At 45.8% G+C, this 25,540-nt stretch overlaps 1 protein-coding gene across 2 annotated transcripts in view; it reads right to left on the reverse strand.

Annotated features, from left to right (window-relative positions):
* The window catches only part of WWOX (WW domain containing oxidoreductase), a 984,564-nt gene that overhangs the window by 715,205 nt on the left and 243,819 nt on the right, over positions 1 to 25,540 (reverse strand). For both annotated transcript variants that reach the window (XM_025920763.2, XM_086688854.1), the window contains exon 6: positions 13,864 to 13,952. In XM_025920763.2, the coding sequence (XP_025776548.1) occupies positions 13,864 to 13,952 (89 nt within the window). The remainder of the gene's footprint in view (positions 1 to 13,863; positions 13,953 to 25,540) is intronic.

The following is a 25,540-nucleotide window of genomic DNA, read 5'->3' on the forward strand; positions in this document are numbered from 1 at the left end:
AAGCTATAGAAATATGTTTGGTCAGGCGCCTAGGTGGTTCGGTCAGTTAAGAGTCCGACTCTTGGTTTCGGCTCAGGTCAGGATCTCATAGTTTGTGAGTTCAAGGCCCAGGTAGGACTCCATGCTGACAGCACGTGGAGCATACTTGGGATTCTCTCTCTCTCTCTCTCTCTCTCTCTCTGTCTTCTCTCTGCCCTTCCCTTGCTTACATTCATCTCTCTCTCTCTCAATGGGCGCCTGGGTGGCTCAGCTGGTTAAGCGTCTGACCTGGGATCAGTTTACGATCTCACCGCCTGTGAGTTCGAGCCCCGTGTTGGGCTCTATGCTGACAGTTCAGACCCTGGAGCCCGCTTCAGATTCTGTGTCTCCCTCTCTCTCTGATCCTCCCCAACTCGCATTCTGTGTGTGTCTCTCTCTCAAAAATAAATAAACATTAAAAAAACTTTCTTTAAAGAATGAAGAAAAACAGATTATAAGAGAATATATGTAACATAACCACTTCCCAACCACTAAGGTGGCTACGATGAGAAAGGATGGCTGTAATTGAAGAACATGAAGAAGACTAACAAATGTTGGCGAGTTTGTGGAGAAACCGGAAACTCACGCACTGCTGGTAGGAATGTAAAATGGTGCAGCAGCTATAGAAAAGGTTGACGGTTCCTCAAAAAGTTAACCGTAGAGTCACCACATGACCTCACGACTCCACTCGTAGACATACACCCAAGACAAATGACAGTATACATCCACACAAAACTCTGCACACAAATGTTCATAGAAGCATTATTCTTAATAGCCCCAAGGTATAAACTGCCCAAATGTTTACCAACTGATGAATGCATAAAGCAAGTATTATATCAATACAATGGAATCCTATTTGGCAATTAAAAAAAAAAAAAGGAGAATGGAGGGCCGATACGTGCGGAACATGGATGAATCTTAAAAACATTATGCTAAGTCAATGAAGCCAGACACAAAAGGCCACAAATCCAGACACCATAAGCAGATTGGGGGTTGCCAGGGAGGTGCTGGGATGGAGAGGAACTGCACGGTGACAGCTGATGGTTTAGGGTTTGTTTTCAGGATGACGAAAATGTTCTGGAATTCAACAGTGGTAACGGTTGAACAACTCTGTGAATATACTAAAAACCAATGAACTGAACACTTTAAAGGGTGAATTTTATCACATGTGAGTTAGATCTCAATTAAAAATGCATAAAGAATACATGTAAACAGACTTTCTCTTTTCAAGAAACTATGAACACAGAATAAAAACGGGTACATCAAGCTGTCAACATGGAGTGTCCAGGATGGTGGAATTATGGTTAATTTGTGCTTTATTCTGTATGTTTCCCTAGAATCCCAAAACTTTTCCTGAAGACTTATGGAAATCTTATGGAAAGACCCTGAGAAAGTCTTCCAGAGAGGTGGTATGGCCACATTCAGGACAGACGGGTTGACTGTCCAGGGGTTGGGTCTCAGAACTGCCTTTTCTGAGTAGCTACATAAAACACAGCAAGCACATGACAAGACGTGAGAGCAATAAATATGTGTTGTGGGGAGAAGGGCATTTTGACCAACCGAAAACCTCAAACCCTGGCACTATCTATCCAAGCCCTGTCATAAAGGGGCACATCACACGGGGCAGACAGCCACCCCGGCTTCCTCACTCTGAGCTCCCAGAGCCCCCCTGCAGGTACCCCACCTCCGTGAGCTTTCTGTGCTGGGCATCGTGGAAGGCGACAGTGGGCACAGCCACCTTTTACCACAGATGGGCTCTTCTCCAGACACAGATACACCCTTGACATATAAACACTTCTCGCTTTTAATCCTCAGAATGCAGCTCGGACCCTCCATTGCACTCCATTTCACAGATGAGGAAACGGAGGGTCAGAGAAACAAAGTTAACTTGCTCAGGGTCCTACGCTGTCAAGACAGGCTTTGAACCTGAGCTGGTCTGACACCACACTAATGGTGGTCTGTGAGAGACCTCTGTCAACACTCTGAGCTGCTTTAGGGGAGGGGATGACAGCAGAAGAGGTGAAGCAATTATCCCTGCTGAACTCCAGGTGGGCAAATGATAACCACGACTCCAGCCCCAGTGAGCCCCAGTGAGCACACAAGAACCGCCTGGGAAGATTCTAACGGCCCAAGTCCCAGCGCACATCCCAGAAACTGGAAGTCAGAATGGGACTAGCAGCCAGGCGTCAGCGTTTTTTAACGGTGCCCAGCTGACTCCACGCACAGCCGAGCTGAGACCCACGGGTGATGGTCCCTTGGGGGCTCGGAGATCTGATGTGGCAAACTGAAACACCTCTGTCCTTTCAGGCGGAGACATCGTGCCCAGATCCGTTTCCCAAAGCCACATCATTTGTCAACCTTCCCATTACTAGTGCTTCTCAGACAACCACGAACCTTTTCTTCTTTCTGTTTTTGGTTATCAATTACTGCATAATGTCAGCTAAAACATCTTTTTGATTACTAAGTCGGTGTCTGAACTGTAACAGAAGTAGAAGCTTTTGAAAGGCAAAATAAGAACTTTTGCCGCTAATTGAGAGGATCTGTTTCAATTTTTCTGAATGACAAGGTGTTGGGTAGATTTTTACGAAATAAAGAAAACAAAGGACTCACAATATCAAAAACGCAGTGTGGTGACAGGTAGTTCCACTAAAAATATCATCTTCCTTGGGGATTTTCAGCAGGCTGCCGCGGCACAGCACCGTTGATTTATTTCAGATGTATATTCGAGTTTTGGGGCTGACAAGAGTTAGCTTCTCAACAGTTTACTGGGGAAAAGATACGGTTCCCACTGGGGAAAAGATACGGTTATTAAAACGTGAGCGCCGTGGGGTTGAAGCACAAGTCCCCCACATGTCAATTCTATAAAAGCAGAATTCAGACGTGACAATGGGGGTGCCTAGGCGGTACCCGGAGAAAACCCAAGCTGGGTTCACAAGCCAAGATGGGACGTAACATTCTCGACCACAGGCAATAAAAGGTTTTTCCTGAGTCTTACAGAAACCAGAGGTCTCTGAGAGTAATCACGGGCTTGCTGCGTAGATGACTAGGAGGGTGGTCTCAGCACAGGTCAAAGAACAGGCCTGGCAGGGCCCAGAAAGTGCTGGTCCCTGTGCACACCCCGTGATGCCAGGCCGCCAGGGCCACGTGGTCTGCCCTGCACCAGGGGAGCCCATGGTTTCCCAGAAAGGAACTTTTATGGTATGGTTTTGTTTAGTCTTGTTTTTTTTGTTTTTGTTTTTTGCCTGCAGGAGCTACTGTATATATGATTACTTTAAAATTTGCTTCCCAAGATCTGTAAATATATAACCTCAATACCACCCATGGAAGTATCAGTTCAAGAACTGGGAATGGCTGAGAATCGGCACATTGAAAACAGAGTTCGGGTCACCAAAGAGAACTGTGGTTTTCCATTTTTATCCTTCCTTTCTCCCTCCCAGCCACCCAACCCACCCTATCCATCCACTTCTGTGAGCTTATTATAAGGCAGTATATGTATGTAATCATCGCAAAGAGTGATGATAGTGATAGCAACGACACAGCTAAAATTTATTAAGTGTTTATCAGGCATCAGGTACTAGGTTTTACAGACATCATGCTATTTAATCCTCTCAGCCACCCACGATGGAATTGCCATCATCTCCTACTTGTACTGATGAAGAAACTGAGGATCGGAGAGATTAAGGAATGTGCTGTGGTCTCCACGCTAGTCAGGTGTGGGACAGAAATCCAGAGACGAATTAGCCAAGGCTGCTGCCTCTGTGGGGATAAGCCTCACAAAGAAAAATCAATGGAGAAAAAAGCATCCCCAAAGGATTCAAGCGTGATGATGGCGTGTGTTGTTGATACTCTGAGAAGTGACTTATCAATTCAACCATGGTGTGGAGGTGAGAGTAGGGAACATGGAGACTCTATACAGGATGCGACAAAGTCATCCGGTGAGCAGGTGGTGGACAGGTAGGAGAAGAGGGGCTCAAGTCAGGAGCACAGGCCCAGAATCAGGAGGCAGAACCTCTCAGCATCTCCCTACACAGAGTACAGAGACACGGGACTGGGAAGACACAACAGTAAATGAAGGTGGAGGAGGGGCCAGACCCCAGAGGCCTTGGGAGGCCACACCAGCAAGTAAGTGCAGCCTTGGCAGTTCAGGTGGCAAGACATCACCGAAAGGTCCCTCCACAGGACAGTGTCAGGGCTGGGTTTGTGTTTGAGAGTGATCACGGTGGCAGTTCAGGTGCATAAATAGCAAAATGACCCCTTGGTCTATTTCTGTCTACCTGATCAGCATCATGATGAAGGCAAGTGGGAAGTAAGGGGAAATGAACACTGACATTTGGAATAAATGTACAAAGACAAGTGCAAACGAGAGTAAATAGTTGCCATTTCTGCTTACCCTGACTCTGCAGACAAGAGCCCTTCTATGTCTGGTGGAAAACAGCCCAAGTTCCCTAACTGAAGGGAGGAGCTTCTCTTCCATTGGGCTTAACCTCCTTTTACATATTTCAGCAAAATGACTTCCTCTTGGTGATAGCAAATTGGCTGGAAGGAGCGTCTCCTTCAACCTTGAAGTGACCTTAATAATTGTCCCAGTAGGCAGAGGTTGTCATCCATCCTATTAATGGGACAAATTGCCTTTGGAGGCAATGCGTCCTGCATGATGCATTTCCCAAATGAGACAGATCTTCCTGATTCTCCAAACTACTGTCTAAGCCGAGCTCAGAGGCAGCACAGATTGTGGACCAACTTGTAGCCTCACTCCCTACTGGCGAGCATGACCTTGGTCAAGGTCCTTAATCTCTTTAAGCCTTGATATCTTGATCTATGAAATGTGGCTGCTCATTGAATTAGGCTGAACCCTAAGACACCGCCATTCTTCCACCATTTGTGACCTACCCTGAGTCCTAGTGAGGATAAAACGAGACGACACAGAAGTACTTAACAGTGCTTGACACATAATAAATAGGTGACAGATATGAGCAATTAGTATCATCATCATCATTACACGGTTCCAGGCCTCAATTAGGACTTCAGTGTCTTAGTATTTAAACAACACTTAGTTGTCTTAGGTGACCTGCTTTCCCATATGGCAGTATTTCCAAACCTCAGCAGAGCACGCTGTTCTATTCAAATTCTTATCTTTTCTCCAAGCCTTTAAGTATCAGAGTACTTTCTGCAGGGCTGAAATTAACCAAGCACACAAATGCTGGCTATATATACTTATTTATCTTAATTGGGCTAACATAATCCATTTTCTAAGAAAAACGGCATGTATTTCTCATAGTAAGACAACATGCTATCAAAATAAGTCCCATTTCAAGAGACAGTGGGTTCTGGCCCAAGAATTAGCAAGCCACAACTCCCAGACCAAATCCCAACCTCAACCCACTTCCTGTTTTTACGAATAAAGTTTTATTGGAAGACAGAAAAACACCCAGTCATTTCTAACTTCTCAGTGGCTACTTTTGAATTACAAAGATCTCACTCAACAATCAAGATGCACTCAACACTAGCTGCAACATAGACCATCTGGCTGACAAAGGCAAAAATATTAGAATAGATTTTTATGTATCTGCCTGATTCTCTATGGAAAAGCTTTGCTGACTTTTACTCTAGTCCAGTGACTTAAGCGTTCATTGTTGAAAACCAGCAATAAAATTAATATTATTTACTAGAGCTAAAGACATAACATGATTTATGTATACATTGGTGGGATGGTGAGTGTAGGAGAAGGCAGCCACAGAGTAATTGTACCTGTCCTCCAAAGCTGGGTTTTTATTCTTCCTGGAAGGGAAGTTTTTTTGTGTGTGTCTTCAATTAACATATATCACTTTGATGTCATGAAACATGATAGTGATGGCTGAACTGAGAAATCTGTTGGGAAATCAAAACTGTTTATTTTGCAAACATCGTTGTGGTTAATTCGAACACAGTTTCATGTATTTCTTAGCTGTGATGGCTTTTAACGACGGTCAAAGCCTCACTGAATTTTTTTTTCTGACAAATTTAATTGCAATGTGGCCCCTAATTAACTTAATAAATATTCTACTCCACTAAGGATTTGTTTTTGAAGAAAGTCATCATGGAAAGCTATCAAAAAAAAAAAAAATCCTCAAGCTTCACAAATATTCTAAGAGAGAAATAAGGCTGGGTAGAAGTGAGGCAGCAAATGGTGTAATGCTAGTGCCTAGCCCAGTTCCTGGACCATTGTAAACACCGAATAAATAACGATGTGAAGGGAAAAAGTGAAAACACACACACACACACACACACACACACACACACACACACACACACACACACAGAAAAGGAGGGGAGCAGAAGGCAGATGGGTACTTTGGTACCACAGAAGATACAGGCTGATTATTTTCAGAAGGTCCCACTATACCTTCCCACTGTACCTGTACATTCAAAGCAGGATGCTCTTATGGCAACACTAGTCATCTGGAAAAGCTACCGAAAGCCAAGGGAAACAGATGTAGCAATAGCAAAGAAAACAGATCTAGCCATTTACTCTGAGATCCTCAGCGGAGCGCTGCGATGACGACAATCATTTCTGTTTGGATCTTGTCATGCTTGCAGCTTGCAGGCAACATGAAGGTCATTTCCCCCCTTCTCTTGGTTGCCAGGAATCTCAAAGCTCATTCTGAGGTCCAATTTTTAAGGATTTCAAAAGATTATTAAGATCCACTGCTTGGCTAGGGCCACATCTTACTAGTCTGCTTTTATCCCCTTTCTCTGTGGAAGTACATTTCTTATTTCTTTTTTAATTGTTTTTAATGTTTATTTATTTTTGAGAGAGAGGGAGACGCACAGCTTGAGTGGGGGAGGGGCAGAGAGACAGAGGGAGACACAGAATCCAAAGGAGGCTCCAGGCTCCGAGCTGTCAGCACAGAGCCCAACACAGGGCTCGAACTCACGAACCGGGAGATCATGACCTGAGCCGAAGTTGGATGCTTAACCGACTGAGCCACCCAGGCGCCCAAGCAGATTTCTTCTTTCTATTTTATCATACTGCATGTATTCTTAAAAACCTCTCAGATCATTTTAAGATCAAGAAAAGCAACAAATACAAATTAATAACAGTCACAGACAGTGCACTGAGATGTGCCTTGTTGTTTCATGCATCATGGCTTTCCTCCTCAACAACCATGAAAAAGGTATGTAACAATCTACATAGATCTGGAAAGTAAGGCCCAGAGACGCCAAGAGTTTGCCCAAGACCACACAGCTAGTATATAGTAGAGCTGGGATTTAAATCTAAGTTCAGTTGAGCCACAAAATTCTATTCTTTCCACACCAGGGGTTAGCACACTATGGCCCCTATGCAAATCTGGCCCATCGCCTGTTCCTCTAAATAAAGTTTTATTGGAACACAGTCATGCTCACCCACTGAAATATTGTCCATGGCTGCTTTCACACTACAGAGGCAGAGCTGGATAATTGCAAGAGATCTTACAGCCTGAAAAATCTAAAATGCTTACTCTCTGGCCGTTTATGTAAGAGATTGCTGACCCCTGCACTATACTATACTAGTTGGAGTTAGTGTTTTCATTTAAATTTTTTTTAATGTTTGAGAGAGAAAGAGAGAGGGAGTGAGCAGGAGCAGGGGAGAGGCAGAGACAGAGAGAGGGCGACACAGAACCTGAAGCAGGGTCTATGCTCTGAGCTGTCAGCACAGAACTCAAAGCAGGGCTCAAACCCACAAACTGTGAGATCATGACCTAAGTTGAAGTCGGACGCTCAACTGACTGAGCCACCCAGGTGCCCCATTTAATAAGAAATGACAGTATATAAAATGCTTTTGAAATTTTTGAAGAATTATATAAAAAGATGCTTAGAGAATTAAATTTGAGAAGGCAAAGAATTTCCTTACGAGGGACTCATTCTTCCCTGATATCCCTAGATACAGTAAATGCTTCACAATATAAATTTTCAACATCCTAAGATGGAAAATGTATGGGATGGGAAAAAATTAACTTGTAGCCTTTTTAAATTTTTCCTTAAAAAGTCATAATTAAGATCTAGATTTAGAGAGTTCATTATAGCAAAATCTGCCTCTCCCTTTTTCTTTTCTTTTAGATTTCATACTGGGAAGAAAAGCAATACAATCCTCGGTTGGGCAAACCAGAAATGGATTTCTCATGTTGAGCAAAGAGTAAAAAGAGTAATGCAGATATGTCGGCTAAAACATTATTCTTAAAATTGAGCTGAGGAGAAAAAGAAAGATTAAGCTGTAATTTACACATCGGTCCTTGGGGTAATTTATCCCTCAAAATGTAGAATTTATTTATAATTTATGGCCCACCCATTTCCATAGAAAGATTTGAGATGGCAAAATTTGGAATAAGAATCCAAGAATATTATATCTGGGATTAGTAGATTCAAATTCTGAAAGCAATTTAGTAAAAAGTAAAAATAAGTAACTTTGTTCAAGACCGTCCCCCTCAAATGTTTAAAAAATAAAGAACAGAAAACTGTTCTCTTAGCACTTTTTTTTAAAATGTCACTATTCTGTATTATTTTCTAAATGAAACAAAGTCTACTTTCCTTAAACTATACTGGAGACAGAAAGCTGAGAAGGAAGTGTAGAAATCCATGATCGAAAATATAGTTCTAGAAACCTTCAGAATTGTGTATATTATTTTAATATGAACTATCGATTTCAGTTAATTTCCAGAACAAATCAAAACCCTTGGTCAATAGTGTAAGAGCTGATTGGTACCTGGGATCCCAGCCAAGAATTTCCTAGATTAGGTGCCATTACTAACTCTTAAAATTTCAGGATTGGAATCGAGGTGTCCATGATTTCAGGAGTATCTGGAACTCAAACGTTATAATATCTTGTGAAAAACAAAAAACAAGAAACAAAACAAAAAAAACCTACGGAGCTCCGAGGTCCAGCAGCTGGTGAAAATACGCACTTTTCAGTAAGCCAAGCAGCTAGAAACTAGGAATGAAAATGCGTCACAGCAGCACAAACAACCAACTATCGTGGCAGAGCTCATTCCAGAAAATGCCAATATTGGGTCTGAATGATTAGTAAAGGTCCCAGCTCTTCGTACTCTGACGGATGCCTCCGCCTGCCAGGCGGCGTGGAGCCTGGCTGCTTTCCAGGATTGCAGCTTAAACAAAATTTCCTTCAAAATTCAGTTTGGTTGGGACTTACCACAGGCTTTGGCTTGGAACTTTCCAGTAATGCCCAACATAATTCGACCTGAGACACACTGGCCGACCACCACCACCACTAACTCTGGGGAGAACTGTCTGGAAGCAGGAGGAGGATTCCGGGCCTGACCACCCAGAAGACTGAGTAAAGAATAACAGAAGGAATGAATGCAAATGGAGGTGAGCAGAGGAACGGAGCGGTCAGGGCGTGCTGAGCCCAGGAAAGCTGGCATTGGCAAGTAGCCATGTCTGTCCTCTCCATGGTAGACTATGCTGTCCCTATGCAGCACTCTTGCCCCAAAATTAAAGAGGCACCGGGCCAAGCCACTAGAGTTACCTACACTTCACAAGAAACTTGGGAGACAAAAGAACAAAAGAACACGATAAGTGGCACCACAGGGATGTAGTCACTGACGTAAAGAACACAGAAAACTCTAGAGGACAACCCTGTCCCTTAACCAAGTAAGTTGCATTAATTAAAAGAAGGTTTTTTTTTGAGGGGAAACCTATAAAGTGCATTCACTTAGTTTGAACAAACAACTGATCTAAACAAACCGAAAGAGAGAGAATAGATTGGTCGCCTGGGTGGCTCATTCGGTTGAGTGTTCGACTTCAGCTCAGGTCATGATCTCTTGGTTCACCCACCAGCCCTGTGTCGGGCTCTGTGCTGACAGCTCAGAGCCTGGAGCCCCCTTTGCATTCTGTGTCTCCCTCTCTTTCTGCCCCACCCTGGCTCATGCTCTATCTCTCAAAAACAAGTAAGACATTTTAAAAACATTTTTTTTTTAATTTTTTTTTCAACGTTTATTTATTTTTGGGATAGAGAGAGACAGAGCATGAACGGGGGAGGGGCAGAGAGAGAGGGAGACACAGAATCGGAAACAGGCTCCAGGCTCTGAGCCATCAGCCCAGAGCCTGACGCGGGGCTCTAACTCACGGACCGCGAGATCGTGACCTGGCTGAAGTCGGACGCTCAACCGACTGCGCCACCCAGGCACCCTTAAAAACATTAAAAAAAAAAAAAAAAGAAAGAGAGAAAATAAAAATGTTTCTTGGTTTTAATGGTTTTAAGCTGCTAGCTTTTCGAGCAACTTCTTACTCAGATACATCCCAGTACAGGAATCCGTACTAAAAGGTGGGACTGAGTGAGGCATGAGACATAGCAAGAAGGAGAGTTGTGGATTCAGACACACTTGGGCTCACACTGCGGATCCACCATTGGCTGCAGCTGGAAACCTGATCTAACCTCTCTGTGAAAGGCTGGAGCCTTTCCATTCGTAAACTACAGACAAAGGTGACTAATGCCTAGGGTTGTAGTAAAGAGAGAATACACGTGTAGGTGCTTAGCGCCTTGCCTTGCACAGAGTAATCAACAAGCCGACTAGCAGCTATGATTGTATATAATCATCAGTAGCGCTCATTCTAAGAGTGCCTCCCACCACCATCTCCACCCCTCACCCACCCCCCACCCCTGCAAAGAAGCAGATCTCCGCAGAGATCCCGGAGGAGGCTGAATCCACATCTCCTGGTCGAAGGCAGAGGGAGGGCGGACCCGCAGGACGACGGACCGCATCTTTCACCAGCGTTTCGGCTGAGCATCTGTTTCTAGCTTTCTCTGCGTTGGGGTGCACAATACACTACCTCTCCCGGGGCGGGGAAGCTCGCGTGAGCTGGAGCAGGATCCGGGGGGAACTCGCACGGGAGCAAGGAGCCTGACCGTGTTGCTGGTGTGCCCAAGCGCCTGAAAACGTTACGGTAGATGGGGGTGTCCAACGGAATTGCGACGCGAGGGTTTTTTTTTCTCTCCTCGGTCCAACAGCGCCAAGAGGAGGCTGGTTCTGAACCGGCAGCCTTTCTTTCACTTGTCATTATGTTTTACACACAAGGAGATTTTAATGTCTGAAGATGGGCGGTGATGAGAAGGAGGAGGCTACACGTGTTTTTTGGCAGCCTAGTCACCAGTACTTAAATTCACTTCTGACAGCGCTCGGAATCTAAAGCCCTGTAAGTACCAAGCTGTCATCTGCCTTTCCAGGAGAGACTTCGCCCTGGCGGTGTTTCAAAAGTAAAATCACTCACTTTTTATGCATATTTTCGCCACCACAATATTGCTCTAAGCCGTGTGAAAGACTGCATCTCGAGAGACGTATAAAAAGAGGTTTGCGGTACCGGGTTTTGCAAAAAAGGAAAATCGCCTTCGTTTCTGAACCCAGAAGGACAAAAATTCAGCCATTTGCCAAAATCTGGGATTAGGGCAAAAGAGGTGCATCTGAGGGTGGGGGGACTACAAAAGGCAGCTGAACGTGAGGATGTCTGAACTACTTTAACTGACGGTCCTGTTAGGACTTGGACGGCGGTCCCATTATGTAACAGCTGGCGTGCCTCAGCACCGCTCGGATCCAACGAGGAAGCCGAGGGAGGCAGCCTGTGCGAGCCTCTGCCAGAGCCTCTCGGTGTCAGGGACAGCGTGACAGTCAGAAGCGGACGGAAGTCCCACGGCTGCACCTGACCAGCCAAGTGACCCTGCGAGAGCCACTCCCCGCCTCTGATCTCAGTTTCCACCGCAAGTCAAGCAGAAGACAGGACCGCGCGGTGGGTGAGGGGAGGCCCAGAGTGACGGCCGCAGGGGCCTCCGCCCCTCCTGCTTCCCAGCCGCGGGCCCCCCTTAACCAGCTTTTCGCGTCCAGTCGTGCTCCCCTTGTCCGTGTAACAGACTAGGAGCCAGCGGTCAGGGAGAAAATGCGCAGGAAGGTTCTTGACACGTGGCCCACAACGCATGCTCGATAAATGAGTGGCTACTGCTCGCTGTTGCTGCTGGGACTACTGCTATCCTTGCAAACAACCACAGAAGTAACAGGTTGAGGAGTTAGCCATTCAGCAACGAAACTGCTTGCTGGCACCTGAGGTTTACGGCTCATCTGAGGTGAAGTGGGCTTCTCGCGGCCCCCGCTGCCTTCCCAGAGCCCAGAAGAGGGGCCGGGGCGCTGGAGGCGCTCACTGAATGTGTGTTAAGTGAACAAGCAAGTGGAGACATGAGTGGAGGAGGTAGACACGAGCAATCGTCTTAAGAGGGACTGGGGCACACCGGACCTGACGTCCTCCGGAAAACACCAGTGAGGGCCAGCAGCCAGCAACTGCCAAACAGGGCACAGAACAGGCACGGCAGACTCAGCCAGGTCTGCGGGCTTGGTGGGGATGTGACCCAGCCGTTCTGTGAGTGCGGGGCCTGCATTTACGGGGATGGAGCCACTCCACCACCAACTCCAACTCTGTGTGTCAGCCTCAAGGACTCAGGCCACTTGCCAGCTCCCGAAAGGGCTTGGGAGAACAGACTTCCTGGCAGTGTGAAAGAGCAGAGTGAGAAACTGAGGCAGACTCAACAGGGGCTGGCCACAGGCCAGCACCTTTGGAATATCTGCTTTCAAATGCCTCCGCCTACATCCGTCATCTGCTTGGAGAACTAGAAAACCACTGACTGCTTCCCAACAGAGCCTAACCCAAAGACAACGGTTCATTTGTCAGCCTTCTCCAAATTTGGTCATTCTGGGGCCACTTGTGGAACTATCGTACCCTTGGCACTATGTAAACTGTCATTAACTTAACCCTCGTGTCCAAATCAATGCACTAAAAAAAAAAAAAAAAAAAAAAAATTAAATGCAGTTATTTTTTTAATGAAATTTAAACCAATGTGTCAAACGAGAAACCACTACTGGTGGCCCTCCATGTGAGGGAACCATAAAAATAAACCCTTGGGAACAAAATATCGTAATTAAAACTGAGCTGGCCTCCATTGCTTTCCCCGGCTCCGGGTCTGAGGGCCGCTGTGTCTCTGATAGAAAGGGAGGCCGGCATGTGGTGGCATGAATGCTCGCCAGCCCTGAGCTAAGGCTTCCTCCTTCGGGCGTGTTGAAAGACTATAAACAAGAAGGAGAGGGAGGAGCGAGTTTCTCACGACGTGAGTCCATGTGTCGGAGCCACGTTCGCGCGCCAGGTAAGCTCACTGTACACGTGGATACGGTGGAACCTTCTCGCGCTCTCGATTCTCGGCCCCCTTGCGGTACTGGGTAACTGAGGCTGCACGTTCCCGGATGCAATTAAAACACGCTTTTTCGGGGGCGCCTGGGTGGCGCAGTCGGTTAAGCGTCCGACTTCAGCCAGGTCACGATCTCGCGGTCGTCCGTGAGTTCGAGCCCCGCGTCAGGCTCTGGGCTGATGGCTCAGAGCCTGGAGCCTGTTTCCGATTCTGTGTCTCCCTCTCTCTCTGCCCCTCCCCCGTTCATGCTCTGTCTCTCTCTGTCCCAAAAATAAATAAACGTTGAAAAAAAAAAAAAATTTTAAAACACGCTTTTCCTCGATCCCGAGACACACTGCCAAAATGTCTGTAATCAGGATGCATCCTACAATCGGCTGGCTTTTATTAGCCACTTTAGTGCTTCAACAGTGTCTTTCCATTTTTATTGGGGGGAGCTGTTATTAAACTGAAGGCACATCTCATAATGAGGGTGACTCAAGAAGTCAAGAAAATATGGGACACCCTAACGGGGCCAATATAAATGAGCCTGCCGCCTGGATGCCAAGACAACACAACAGCCTTGTGCTTGCGTTCTCCCAATTGTGTTCATCTGATAAAGACATTACAATAGCAAGATATTATGATCTATAACCCTCCACTGAAACACTCACACATTCTTGGCCTTGAACGCTTGAGCAAAATGCTGCACACTACGGAGCAGAGCGAGGTCCAGGGTCATTGCTTCTACCTTGGCTTTGTGCTGGAATGAGAGAAAATAAAAAGAAATGATAAATAACAGCAAGTTTAGTTCATGGTATCAAGTTACAGTAAATGTGTTATGGAACATGTCGGAATTCCCCTGTTTAATATTAGACGCCCAGAGAGAATATAAATCATCGGAATGAATGGAAGAACAGGGCTTTTACTGCCAAGTTTGGGAGGATGTGAGGCTGGGAATCCGCTAAAACCACAGGCTAGGGATTGTGCTGTTTCACTCAGCGCACAGAAGACGCTCCAAAGGGTCTTCAGGCTCACACATCTCCTCTCCATCTGTGTCCTAAAAAAAAAAAAAAAAACTATGAAAATAGGGGAACGCCAGGACAAAGCCTGGCTCGTGCAAGAATTCAGTAGATGACATTTTAATCTCAAAAGCTGCCATCGGGGCTCTGGAATGATTCCATCGAGGCTGCATCAGAAACTAAAGACGATTCATTCCTAGAAAATACAAAAGCAGGCAAAACTCATTTATTCCAGTGGACCCTGAGTGACTCAGGTCCCGAAGAGCCCTCTGGTTTAGCAACCCAGAAAACTACAGCTGGGTGGGCACATGCGGATAGTAAGAGTGGCTGCTGTCTCTCCAGGGCGGACTCTGCACCGGGCGTTACTTGCATCATCTCGTTTCTTCCCTGGAACAACAGAGTGGGTTACACTCTCCCCGTTTTACATGTGGCCCCTTGTAAGAGATCGCAGAGCTCACAAAGGTGGGGGGCAAGGGTTCACCACAGTCTGACGCCAAAGCCCTCGTTCCCTCTTTGCCGGAGACTAGAAGGCCTGGAGCCTCAGGATTTGAAGCAATCGTGCTCCACTAGACAGCATCCTAACACATCTCTGGAAAGCTCAGGGTTGCCTCTCAGCCTTCCCCAGTGTTTATGGGGCACTCCCCACTTGTGAGTCTGGCTGGGCTTCAGCGTAGGAGATTAAATATAACCACTTCTTTTTTCATAGTTTATTTATTTTTGAGGGGGGGGGGGGCGGAAAGAGAGAGAATCCCAAGCAGGCTCCACACCGTCACATGTATCCCGACGTGGGGCTCGAACTTGTGAACCGTGAGATAATGACCTGAGTCACAACCAAGAGTCAGATGTTTAACTGGCTGTGCCACCCAGGCACCCCTAAATACTATCACTTGTTAGACCTATCTCCTCCAAAGGATGCACAGCCAAGAATGTAGGGGCCACCTGCTCGTTCAGGTAAGGAAAGTCCCAGCAAACAAACGGTGAGCCTGGGAATTCTGGTCTAGACTATGCTGTTAGTGACAGTGAGACTAGTAGCGTAACAAGCTACTTCCGATGCTATGAATGGGGATGCGATGGCACAGTGGAGAACGTCCTCCACCTCAGCTGTCTTATCAGGGAGAGACACAATCTGTGCTGAGGTGCTTAGCGTATCTGTGCCCATTGATCTTGGCCGCCTAAGTCCTGGGCTGTAACCCAGCCTCGAACAATAAGCATCAGGCACGGGAAGCCGGGAGGCCAACTGACTTGGGGCCATTTAATATTCCTGAGGGATATTACAAATGAGTTTCCTCATTTGTAAAAGGTGAACATTAACTACCTTCTCACCGACTGGTGAGAAGAAGTATAAAGCACCTAACATCCAGCTTGGAAGACAGAAGGGATTTAATAAACTTTATGAGAAGGAGAGAAGACGTCTGCCGTGCCAAATTCCTTCCCTGACGCGAGTCTGCGACTAACGGTGGTGCGGGTGCACTCCAGTGCAGCGTGGTGGATGAAATGACGCTCACGAAGACCGCATGGGACCAGCTCGCTGTGACATCCTGGAGGATCCAGGTCACGTGTACTCACAGAGCCCAGTTTTAGGGAGATGGGTGTACGGTGATTAAATGACGTCCCCAAACCCAAAAGCACATAGGCAGCGAAAGCAAGCTGGCCAACGTAGATGTACGTTCCTGGGACAACAGTGGCAGAGGCACAAACATGCCGATTTGGGAAGGAGGAGGACAAGCATTTGACCTGAGCCAGGAAGATGGAAGGTGCCAACGCGTGGGTGTTAAGAGTCTCCTAAGATCACTGGGGCGCCAGAGGGGCTCAGTCGGTTGGGTGTTCGACTTGATTCAGCTCAGGTCACGGTCTCGCGTTTTGTGAGCTCGAGCCCCACATCCACCGCCCCCTCAAAAATAAATAAACATTACACAAAAAGTTTCCTAAGATTAGAGAATGGTGGTGCTGGGGGATCCACAGTGATTGAGGCCACACCCCTTGTTCTATAGACAAGGAAAGCGCCAGCGGCAGGAATGGGCGCACACGAGTGAGGCTGTACCCTGTGGACAGCTTGGGCCTCCTGGCCAGGAGAAAAACCCCGCTCGCTTTCTGTCTACACAGCTGGTGTGTCTGATGACTGAAATCTCTTGGGAGAACCAAGCCTGACAATGGCTAGCTTTTATTCCCCATAGGTTCTTACGCTTCATAGATGCTGGACCACCCAATTGGACATTAACAGTTAGCAGATACAGTGGCCTTTCACCTCATCCGAACCCCTCTGGCTCCAGCCTCACCACTTAGAACATTCACTTAGAATCTTAGACAACTCTGAATGTATCACAAGAGGAAAGTCAAATATTCATTTTGTTGGGGAAGGGGTGGTGAGGAAGGACACTGTTCCTCTCAGCCAAGCCCCTTAGGGACACCCCAAGGGATGTGCAGGTAACGTCTCATAAAAATGCATATAAATATTTCCTTCATACAACAGGGGAAACATTCCCAGGTGGTGACCCCAAAGCAATATCCCAACAAAAATGATGGCTCAGCCGAGTGGGCCAGTATACCCTTCTGTGTGTGTAACTTACAACTGGTGAGTTATCTTTTGGTCCCCCCCCCCCCAACCTCCACTCTAAAATAAAGTACAGAGCTGCCACTACCAATAAGAACAAAATCAGAACATACACACCCAGAGGGAACAAGGGGTCACAAGCCATCGAGTAGTTCAACAGACTAATCCACAGGCTGTGGGTTACTAGGCTCCGGGGGACAGTGATTCAAGTCCACACACTATTACTCAGGTAATTCTCCTGCCCCCGGCATCAGGTTTCCGGTTTCTGCTACTGACCCTGAGAAATGCAGACAAACTGCGGGCAATCCTGTAAGTTCAGGGAAGAGAAAACACATCTTGTAGAATTAGGGAGGGTGGATATGTTTGTGTGGGGGGTGGGGGGGTTGCTCTTCTGATTGTCCAACAAACCTAGCAACGTTATAGAAATGTTTTTCCGGGGACGTGCTCTAACGGGGAAGGCAGGGGCTGAGACACCGCAAACAGAACCCATTTCTGAGGCATAAACTGCTGATTGTTAGGTGAGGCGAGAGGCTCCATCTGCCAAGACGAGCTTTCTGCCAAGTTTGGACGTGAACCTGGGACTGACCACAATTCACGTTCTTGGTTTAACTCGTGAACTTTCTGTTGTTGTTGTTGTTGTTGTTGTTGTTAACTTTGACTTGGAAATAGCTACGGACTGACAAGAAGCGGCAAAAATAGCACCAAGAGTGCCCACATAGCCATCTCCCAGCACCCCCAATGGGGCTGTCTTAGCCACGTCTATAGTACACGGGTACAACCGGAAAACCGACCGTGGCACGACACAGTTCGTTACAGCACAGACATCACCAGGATTTCACCAGTTTGGGGATGCACTCACTTTCTTTTATTGGGAATATCTTGGTGAATAATTCTATGACACTTGCTTCTCTGTATAGATTCATATAACAATCACCACATTCAAGACACAGAACTGTTCCACCACCACTAAGGAACCGGTGGGTTTTTTTTTTTTTTTTTTTTTATCAAGAGGTGTTCAATTAGCATACGCCATCTAGAACATAAAAACCCGAGGCCTTGTTTGGCCTCAGTCTGCTCTTTGGATTGGCAAAACATGCACATATACAAAGCCCCAGCTTAAAACCCCTTTGTAGCTTAGAATGGCCAATGAAATACGGCCCAAGTCCCTTAGGATGGCTCACACAAGTGGCTTCGGATCAATCAGGATGCACTTGGCTATCCTTATGGAACAGCTCCCAAGCCTCAATGTCTTTAAACAGCCTAGGATTCCCACTCGCCCATACTTCACGCCCATCCCAGGCAGATGGGGCCTCCACCTTCGGCAACATCACTCGCTTCTACAGCGTGGGGAAGAGAATGGGACAAAGTGCACACGGAAGCAGGGCAGATGTCACTTCTGCTCATGTTTGATTGGCAGAGCAAGTCATGTGGGCTACACTTAGCTTCAGAAGGTGCACCCTTCCATGTGCCCAAGAGCACACAGAGAAATATACGTATGGAAGAAATGGAAATATGGAACGAAAACCGGTAATGACTAACACACATTTAATGACTTTGCCCTCTCCAGGGTTATTTCACTTCCCGCTTCCCACGTCCTACTTTCATGAATTACAGAAAAAATTCAGAAAAGACAGATGGATATGGACAAACAAAAAACAACCTCTCTAATTCCACCAACTCTAAAATGAACTGCTAGCCTTCCATAGGTCCCTCCCTTCTTCCCAGCCATCTGGATAGATAGATCCATCCATCTATCCATCCACCCAACCACCCATTCACCCGCCCAGCACTGCTTAACAGGAAGAACTTCATATTGAGAGCTTTGAGTCTTAAAATGGTATAAAATGCCTCTCTCAACCCTTCCCCAAATCCTTACTCTTCTCTCTCATCGCACCAGTACACAATCTTCTCATCTCAGGCAGAATGAGAATGTAAATTTATTTTAAATTATGTATACAGATGCTGGTACCCATCGTTTTAAAAACAGAACCGCACAGGTGGCATCCACACATGAAGCATCAGGCAACTTCTAAGTAGCTGAGAAGCCCACCTGCTCCTGACCCCCCGGGCTCAGCCAGAAAGATGCAGTAATTAAGCAACCCACATGCTCTTCCTCCATTTCCCTGGGACCCAAGGACATTTGCTGGTGGCACAGTTCACTGACACCCTCAATAGGCCAAGTGCCCTTGGTCTATCCTTTTTTGAGTTGCACAGTGGGTCTGAGTGATTCGAGAGTCTGTGAGCGCCGAGCCAAAGGGATTGTGTGCTGTCGTTATGCAAGAGTGATCTCTCATATCACTTTATGACTATAAATTAGCCAAGTGTGACTCAGATGTCATACCGCCTGAAACCAAAGGAACCATACGGAGATCATGCGGTATTTAAACGGACAAGTGGGGAAACGTCATCCACAGCAGAGACAGCAGAGACAGCAGAGCCAGGCTGACCTGGAGCCCCAGCCCGGCGTGACCACAGCACTGGCAGTGTGACTTCGGAGCTGCTCCTTGAAATGCTCTCAGGCTCCAGTGCCTTGTTTGAAAATAGGCATTGGCCTTGTGTGATTAGAGTAAAGATGAGATACGCTGTATATATAAGGCCTGGGGCACATACATAATAACTATTACAATCATTACTTGGAGGGCCACTGCTCAAATGTGGTACCCACTGGTTTTCAATAGTAAAGTATATTACGGGTGCCTGGGTGGCTCAGTCAGTTGAGCGTCCAACTCTTGATTCTGGCTCAGGTCATGTTCTCACGGTTCATGAGTTCAAACCCCGCAATGGGCTCTGTGCTGACAGTGTGGAGCCTGCGTGGGAGTCTCTCTCTCCTCCTCTCTTTCTGCCCTTTCCCTGCTCATGCTCGCTCGCTCTCGCTCTCTCTCTCTCCCTCAAAATAAATAAACTTAAAAAAAAATAAAGTACATGAGTAATTGTGGTCTCCCTTCTGTATTTCATAAAATTAATATAAGCAGCTCCGAGAGAGTTTGAATAGCAATTCTGCAATGGAGGATCATACAGGACCCCAAAACAGGAGGAAAGGGACTCACTGAATCCCCCTGAGGCCATGATAACCCAGTTTCCAAATTCAATGATTGGTGTGAACCTAAAAGGTGCTGGTGAAGGCCACGGACTCCAGCTTTACTGCCTGGGTCTGAATTCCGGGTCTAGCGCTGACCAGATACGTAAGTTACATCTCCCATTTATGCCTCTATAAAATGGAAATCATGATAGCACCTACCTTACCAGGAAATGAGATAATGTATGTAAAGCACTTGGAATGGTGCCCGATTACTGGACATGTATTCTATAACTGTTAGCAATGAATGCCCTTATTGTGTGTTTTTTGTTGTCGTTTTCACCATTATCATCACTGCAGTCACCATGATCACTACCATCATCACCATCATTATAACCATCATCACTCCCACCACCATCGGCACCAAATCGCTTCATTCTTCACTGAAAGGACTGAATGGGACATAACAGGCCAACAAGAGGGATCTCAGAATGTTGGTCATATGAGTCCTTGACCCACAGCACCCCCATCCCTACCTATCCCCAACCCAATGTGGGCAGTTTTCACCCACCACCATTTCATAGATGTAGAAACTGAAGTTCAGAAAGCTCTTGAGCAACTTGACCCAGATAACAGTGCCAGAAACAAGTTCACACCAAGCCATGATTTTAATCACTGTTCTATACTCCAAAATGCCCATACGACCCACCTGTCCTCTCCCCCTCAGCCATGTTACTCCCCAGAGGCCCTCAAATCAAGGCCAACACCAGGAAACCACCAAATCCGTTGGTCAACATTAACAGCAACAACATTCACAAGCATGAATCCATTCATTCATTCACTAACTCTGCCTCTAAAATAAATGTATATTTCACGGATTCCACTCCCTTTACTTCTTTTCTTCTTCCCCCCATCATTGCAACATGTAAGAGGAAAGATATCACCCATAATTTACTTACCACCAATGGAAGAACAAAAAATGTAATAACAGCTCATGGCACTAAGCCTTTTAAAAATGTATATACATAATTCAAGTGGCCAAGCATACTTACAAAAAGAAACTTTTACTTAAAAGTCATCATTGGGGCACCTAAGTGGATCAGTCGGTTAATCGTCTGACTCTTGATCTCGGCTCAGGTCATGATCTCACGGTTTGTGAGTTCGAGCCCCGCACCAGGCTCTGCACTCGTGGTGCGGAGCCTGCTTGGGATTCTGTCTCTCCTTCTCTCTGCCCTTACCTGACCTGTGCTCACTCTCTCTCTTTCTCTCAAAATAAATAAACATAAAAAAATGTTTAAAACATCATTAGTCATAAAGGCCTATGAATTAGCTGGGAGTATATCAATGTGTTTGCCCCACTATCTGACTTCTCCTTGTAGTGAACCCAGAGTATTTGGCATGGGAACCAAGACCCATTGGGCATTATGGAGCGTGCGCAGTGAAATCAACTAAGTATACTTCAGAATGGTCTCATCTAGTATGTGACCCTTGCTTCTTCCACTCAGCTTGACACACACACCTTTGACACAATCGTAGGGAAGCAGCAGGTGAGACAGCTCTTCATTGTGTATTTGAGGACACTACCTCTGTTGGCCAAGAGGAGGAGTACCCAGGACAGTTGTTGGAGGTGGAAGGATGGAGAAACCCAGATGTGCTAAGCGGGCACAGGGAGCCCAGCCTCTGGTACGCCCAGAGGGAATTCTCCCTCATCAGTGGAGACTCATCACATGCAAAGGCAGATACGAGATTTACTATTTAAGGGCAATTAGCTACTGTGTATCTTCACTTGAAGATGCCGATCTGTGTGGATCTGATGGGCATGTGCTTACTACCCATTTCTTACACTCATAGAAGAGTTAATTTCTGTGTTTTCCTTTAAAAAAATCTAATTTACCTATATTCATTAATTATAAAATCCAAAAAAATAAGGAGCATCTATGGTATGCCTGACATTTATTTTTCATTTAATAGTAATGTGAAGAATCTTTTAGAGTGTATATCATTCCCCCATTTTACAGACCAGAAAACAGAGGCTGATAAAGGTTGAAAGCGGCACAGCTAGTGAGACACAGACCCAGATTTCCAACTGAGATATGGCCAGTTCCAAAGCTCAAGCCCTTGCTGGAAACCACACTGCACTGCACCCCTGTCGCCAAAGTCGTCACCATGGAACACCGAGAAGCTATAAAGAAATTAACATCATCGATATATTCTTATTTGTGTCTATTTTATATCCCATTTATTTTATGCATTTAGAATTTATAAGAGAAGCCTATTGCTGGAGGAGAAAATGTAACCAAGGCAATAATCTACATTCAGAGCTTATTGCTAATGGCATCCTGCAAATTCTAATCCAATGGGCCTTAATTGCATTATGCTGATGTCTCTCACCCTTCCACTTTACATACCCTCAGTCCTGATTTTATGTTCTGAAGCCTTAAATAGGAGTTGTCACATTTACAACAGCAAGAGACACTGGTGCTGAGCATATTATTGACATGGCATTATTCACTCAACTACAATACAGACCTAACTAAACTGGTTTAATAATTCATCAATATCCTATGTGGGACTTCAGAGCACTAATCTCTCCAGTATTATTTAAGTGATGTTAATGGTGCCAAGGAATGGCAGCATCTTCCCCGGAAAACGCGCCAGCGCACAGATATTGTGTCTCCTTTCAGATCTGGTACCTTTCACTCAAACAACCATCAAGAATACATCTGATGCGGCGTCTGCCCAATCTTGGCCAAGCCTAAACATGAAGAGGATGCACTGATAAATGCTCTACCTGATAGGGCCCCCAAGGAGAAATGAGAGTTTGAGAGTCTCCTTCATGGCTCTCAACACTGCACCGGTCTATATGCCACTGTGCATTTAACAAGAAAAATAGTCTTAGACCACATTCTGCATCTCAAAATAGGAAACCGAACCAAAAACCATCCTAGGCACAGCCTGGGATTTTTTGTGAAGCCTTGAGGGACAGGGGCTGAGTTTGTCATTCCTAACCTTCAGATCAACCATCAGCATCCCCCCCCCCCACTCCAAGGCCCTCATGAGCACCTCCCAACCCCGCCCTCCCACCTGCAAAAATACACAAACATCCCTAATAAGAAAATCATGACAACTCTTTCTTCATTATACACAGGTCAAAAACGTTGTCTGGTGTGGCTGGAACTCAATTTATAAAATAACTGTATCAATATCTATAGGTAATTGTGAGGCTGATTCAAGAAGAAATTGCACTGGGTAACAGCTTATTTAATTTGGTGTAGGAGTTACGTGCCGCGTAAAGCAAAACTATTAAAAATGCTTAGACAGTAATTGGCAATATTTTGCGCTCGGGATAAAAAATGCTTATCTTGCCAGAAACTAACAAGAGAGTGAAAATATTCGAAAACCTTCCAATTTCCCTCCGTGCGATGCGTTCACTTTGCAGCTTAAAAACAGTTTAAGGAAGGACAGCAATGGCACAGGAGTTTGGCAGTCAACATGATTGTGCATTTATGCCTTGCTATTGAAGAAAGAGCCTTTTTTCATAGGGAATTTTTCATTCTAATGTAAGTGATGATTTACGTTAACTATAGGTAAAGCATGGTTACATTTTCCTGAAGGATTGCAGGCGAGTAAGTAGTAGTACAATAAGTTGAAGCATAAAAGCTTTCTCTGTCATAATATTTATTATAATGGCATATAAAATAGCTGAAATAAATAATAGATGACTGAAGGTAAATTCATATGATAAAGAATCCTTCAGCAGACACCATTACTTTTGACTGGTCTAGTTTTATACACAGTTGAAGACTCTTAATAAACAGACCCTATATCTTATGTAAGTACTGGAAACATCAAAGATGTGCTTAAAAGGCAACATACTGGACACGAGCTAATTTACTGTATAATTATATTCTCAACAGGAACAGTCTATATATTTTGCATATTTAGTAGCTGTGTTCTTAATGAAACTTGTTAAGCACCGGAACCCCCTATTTGGGGGAAGCTGCTGATGAAAGAAGTATCCGTTCCCCCCCACCCCGACGACTCCCGGATTCAGAAAGAGGTGCAGAGCAGAAAACAGAGATCTGGGGCCCGCTGAGTATCTGGTGGCAAGTCAAGAGTGGGGAGGTAAAGTGAACGGAAAGAGGAAAGGAAGATGCATCTGCTCTGCTTTAGAGGATTCTGGATTCCACATGACGGTCGCATGGAGCTGGGAGGACCTCAGATGCAGAGACGTGATCTTCGTGAGAACCGCTGGCATAGGGAGATCCACACACGGCTCGGCCGGCGTCCAGCTCAAAGGGTCCCAACTAAGGGCATCCCCCCCGCCCCCCACCAAGGGACGTCTGCCAAGGTCTGGAGAATTTCTGGTTGCCTCAGCTCGTTGGAGGGGCGTACTGGCATCTAACGGGGAGAGGCTAGGGATACCACGACACATCCTATGATGCACAGGTCGCCCCTGACAAGTGGCCCCGGATGTCGCCAGTGCCAGCTTGCAGGTGTGAGCATGGTGCGAGAAGCTCTGATTAACTCTAAGTGTTCTTCAGCTATTTAAATGTATCACGGGTTTTGTAAAAATAAAACGGGCTCCCTGATGAAAGTATAAATAACGCACAAGTGGATAACGTATACAGTGAAAACGTCTCCCAAATCCCGTCGCCGCAAGATAAACACAGAGACAGCCTGATGCACATCCTTCCCGAATAGAATTTCTACACGTGAATACTTGGTGCAGCTAAGTTTCCCTACAAACATAGCATTGAGGCTCATGCATTATCTTACAATCTTGTCTTTCCCAACTAACACAAAAATGGATATATCTTTTATTTTTTTATATTTACTTATTTTTGAGAGAGACAGAGACAGAGTGCTATCAGCAGAGGGGCAGAGAGAGAGGGAGACACAGAATCTGAAACAGGCTCCAGGCTCTGAGCTATCAGCACAGAGCCTGACATGGGGCTTGAACTCCGCAACAACAAGATCATGACCTGAGCAGAAGTCAGATGCTCAACCGACAGAACCACCTAGGCGCCCCATTTTTTTTAATGTTTATTTATTTTTGAGACAGAGAGAGAGAGAGAGAGAGAGAGAGAGAGAAACGTGAGTGGGGGAGGAGCAAAGAGAGAGGAAGACACAGAATCCAAAGCAGGCTCCAGGCTCTGAGCTATCAGCACAGAGTCCAACGCAGGGCTCTTAACCTCACTTAACCAACTGAGCCACCCAGGCTCCCCTGGATATATCTTAATAGAGCTCTGGTCCCAACTTATGCCAACCAGTATGTTTAGGCCATTGTAGGGGGTGCTCAATCATTTATTAAAAGCCAACCCCCTTAGAAGGACTCAGCCCTCCACATCCTTCACTGGCTTTATGAACTTATTACTTAAATTCTCAGTGTCTAATGTTCCCTGTCGGTAAAAATGGAAATTACAGAAGACCCTCCTCATTCAGGATTGCTGTATGGATACAGTGAGACATATCCATGGAAAGCATCTTAAGCGGATGCTCTGGAAATGTTACCCATTGTTCTTGTTGTAAAGAGTATTATTTTAGGTCCTTTCTGGGATTTTTTGTCACTAAAAGCAATGCTGTAATACCTATACTTTGCAACATTTGAATGGTTTCTGTAGGATAAATTCCTCAAAGTAGACTTGTCAGGGGCGCCTGGGTGGCTCAGTCGGTTAAGCATCCGACTTCGGCTTAGGTCATGATCTCGCGGTTCGTGAGTTCAAGCCCCGCGTCAGGCTCTGTGCTGATGGCTCAGAGCC

This window comes from Puma concolor, chromosome E2 (assembly GCF_028749965.1).
Source record: "Puma concolor isolate L17-30 chromosome E2, mPumCon1.1.hap2, whole genome shotgun sequence".
Taxonomy (NCBI): Eukaryota; Metazoa; Chordata; class Mammalia; order Carnivora; family Felidae; genus Puma; species Puma concolor.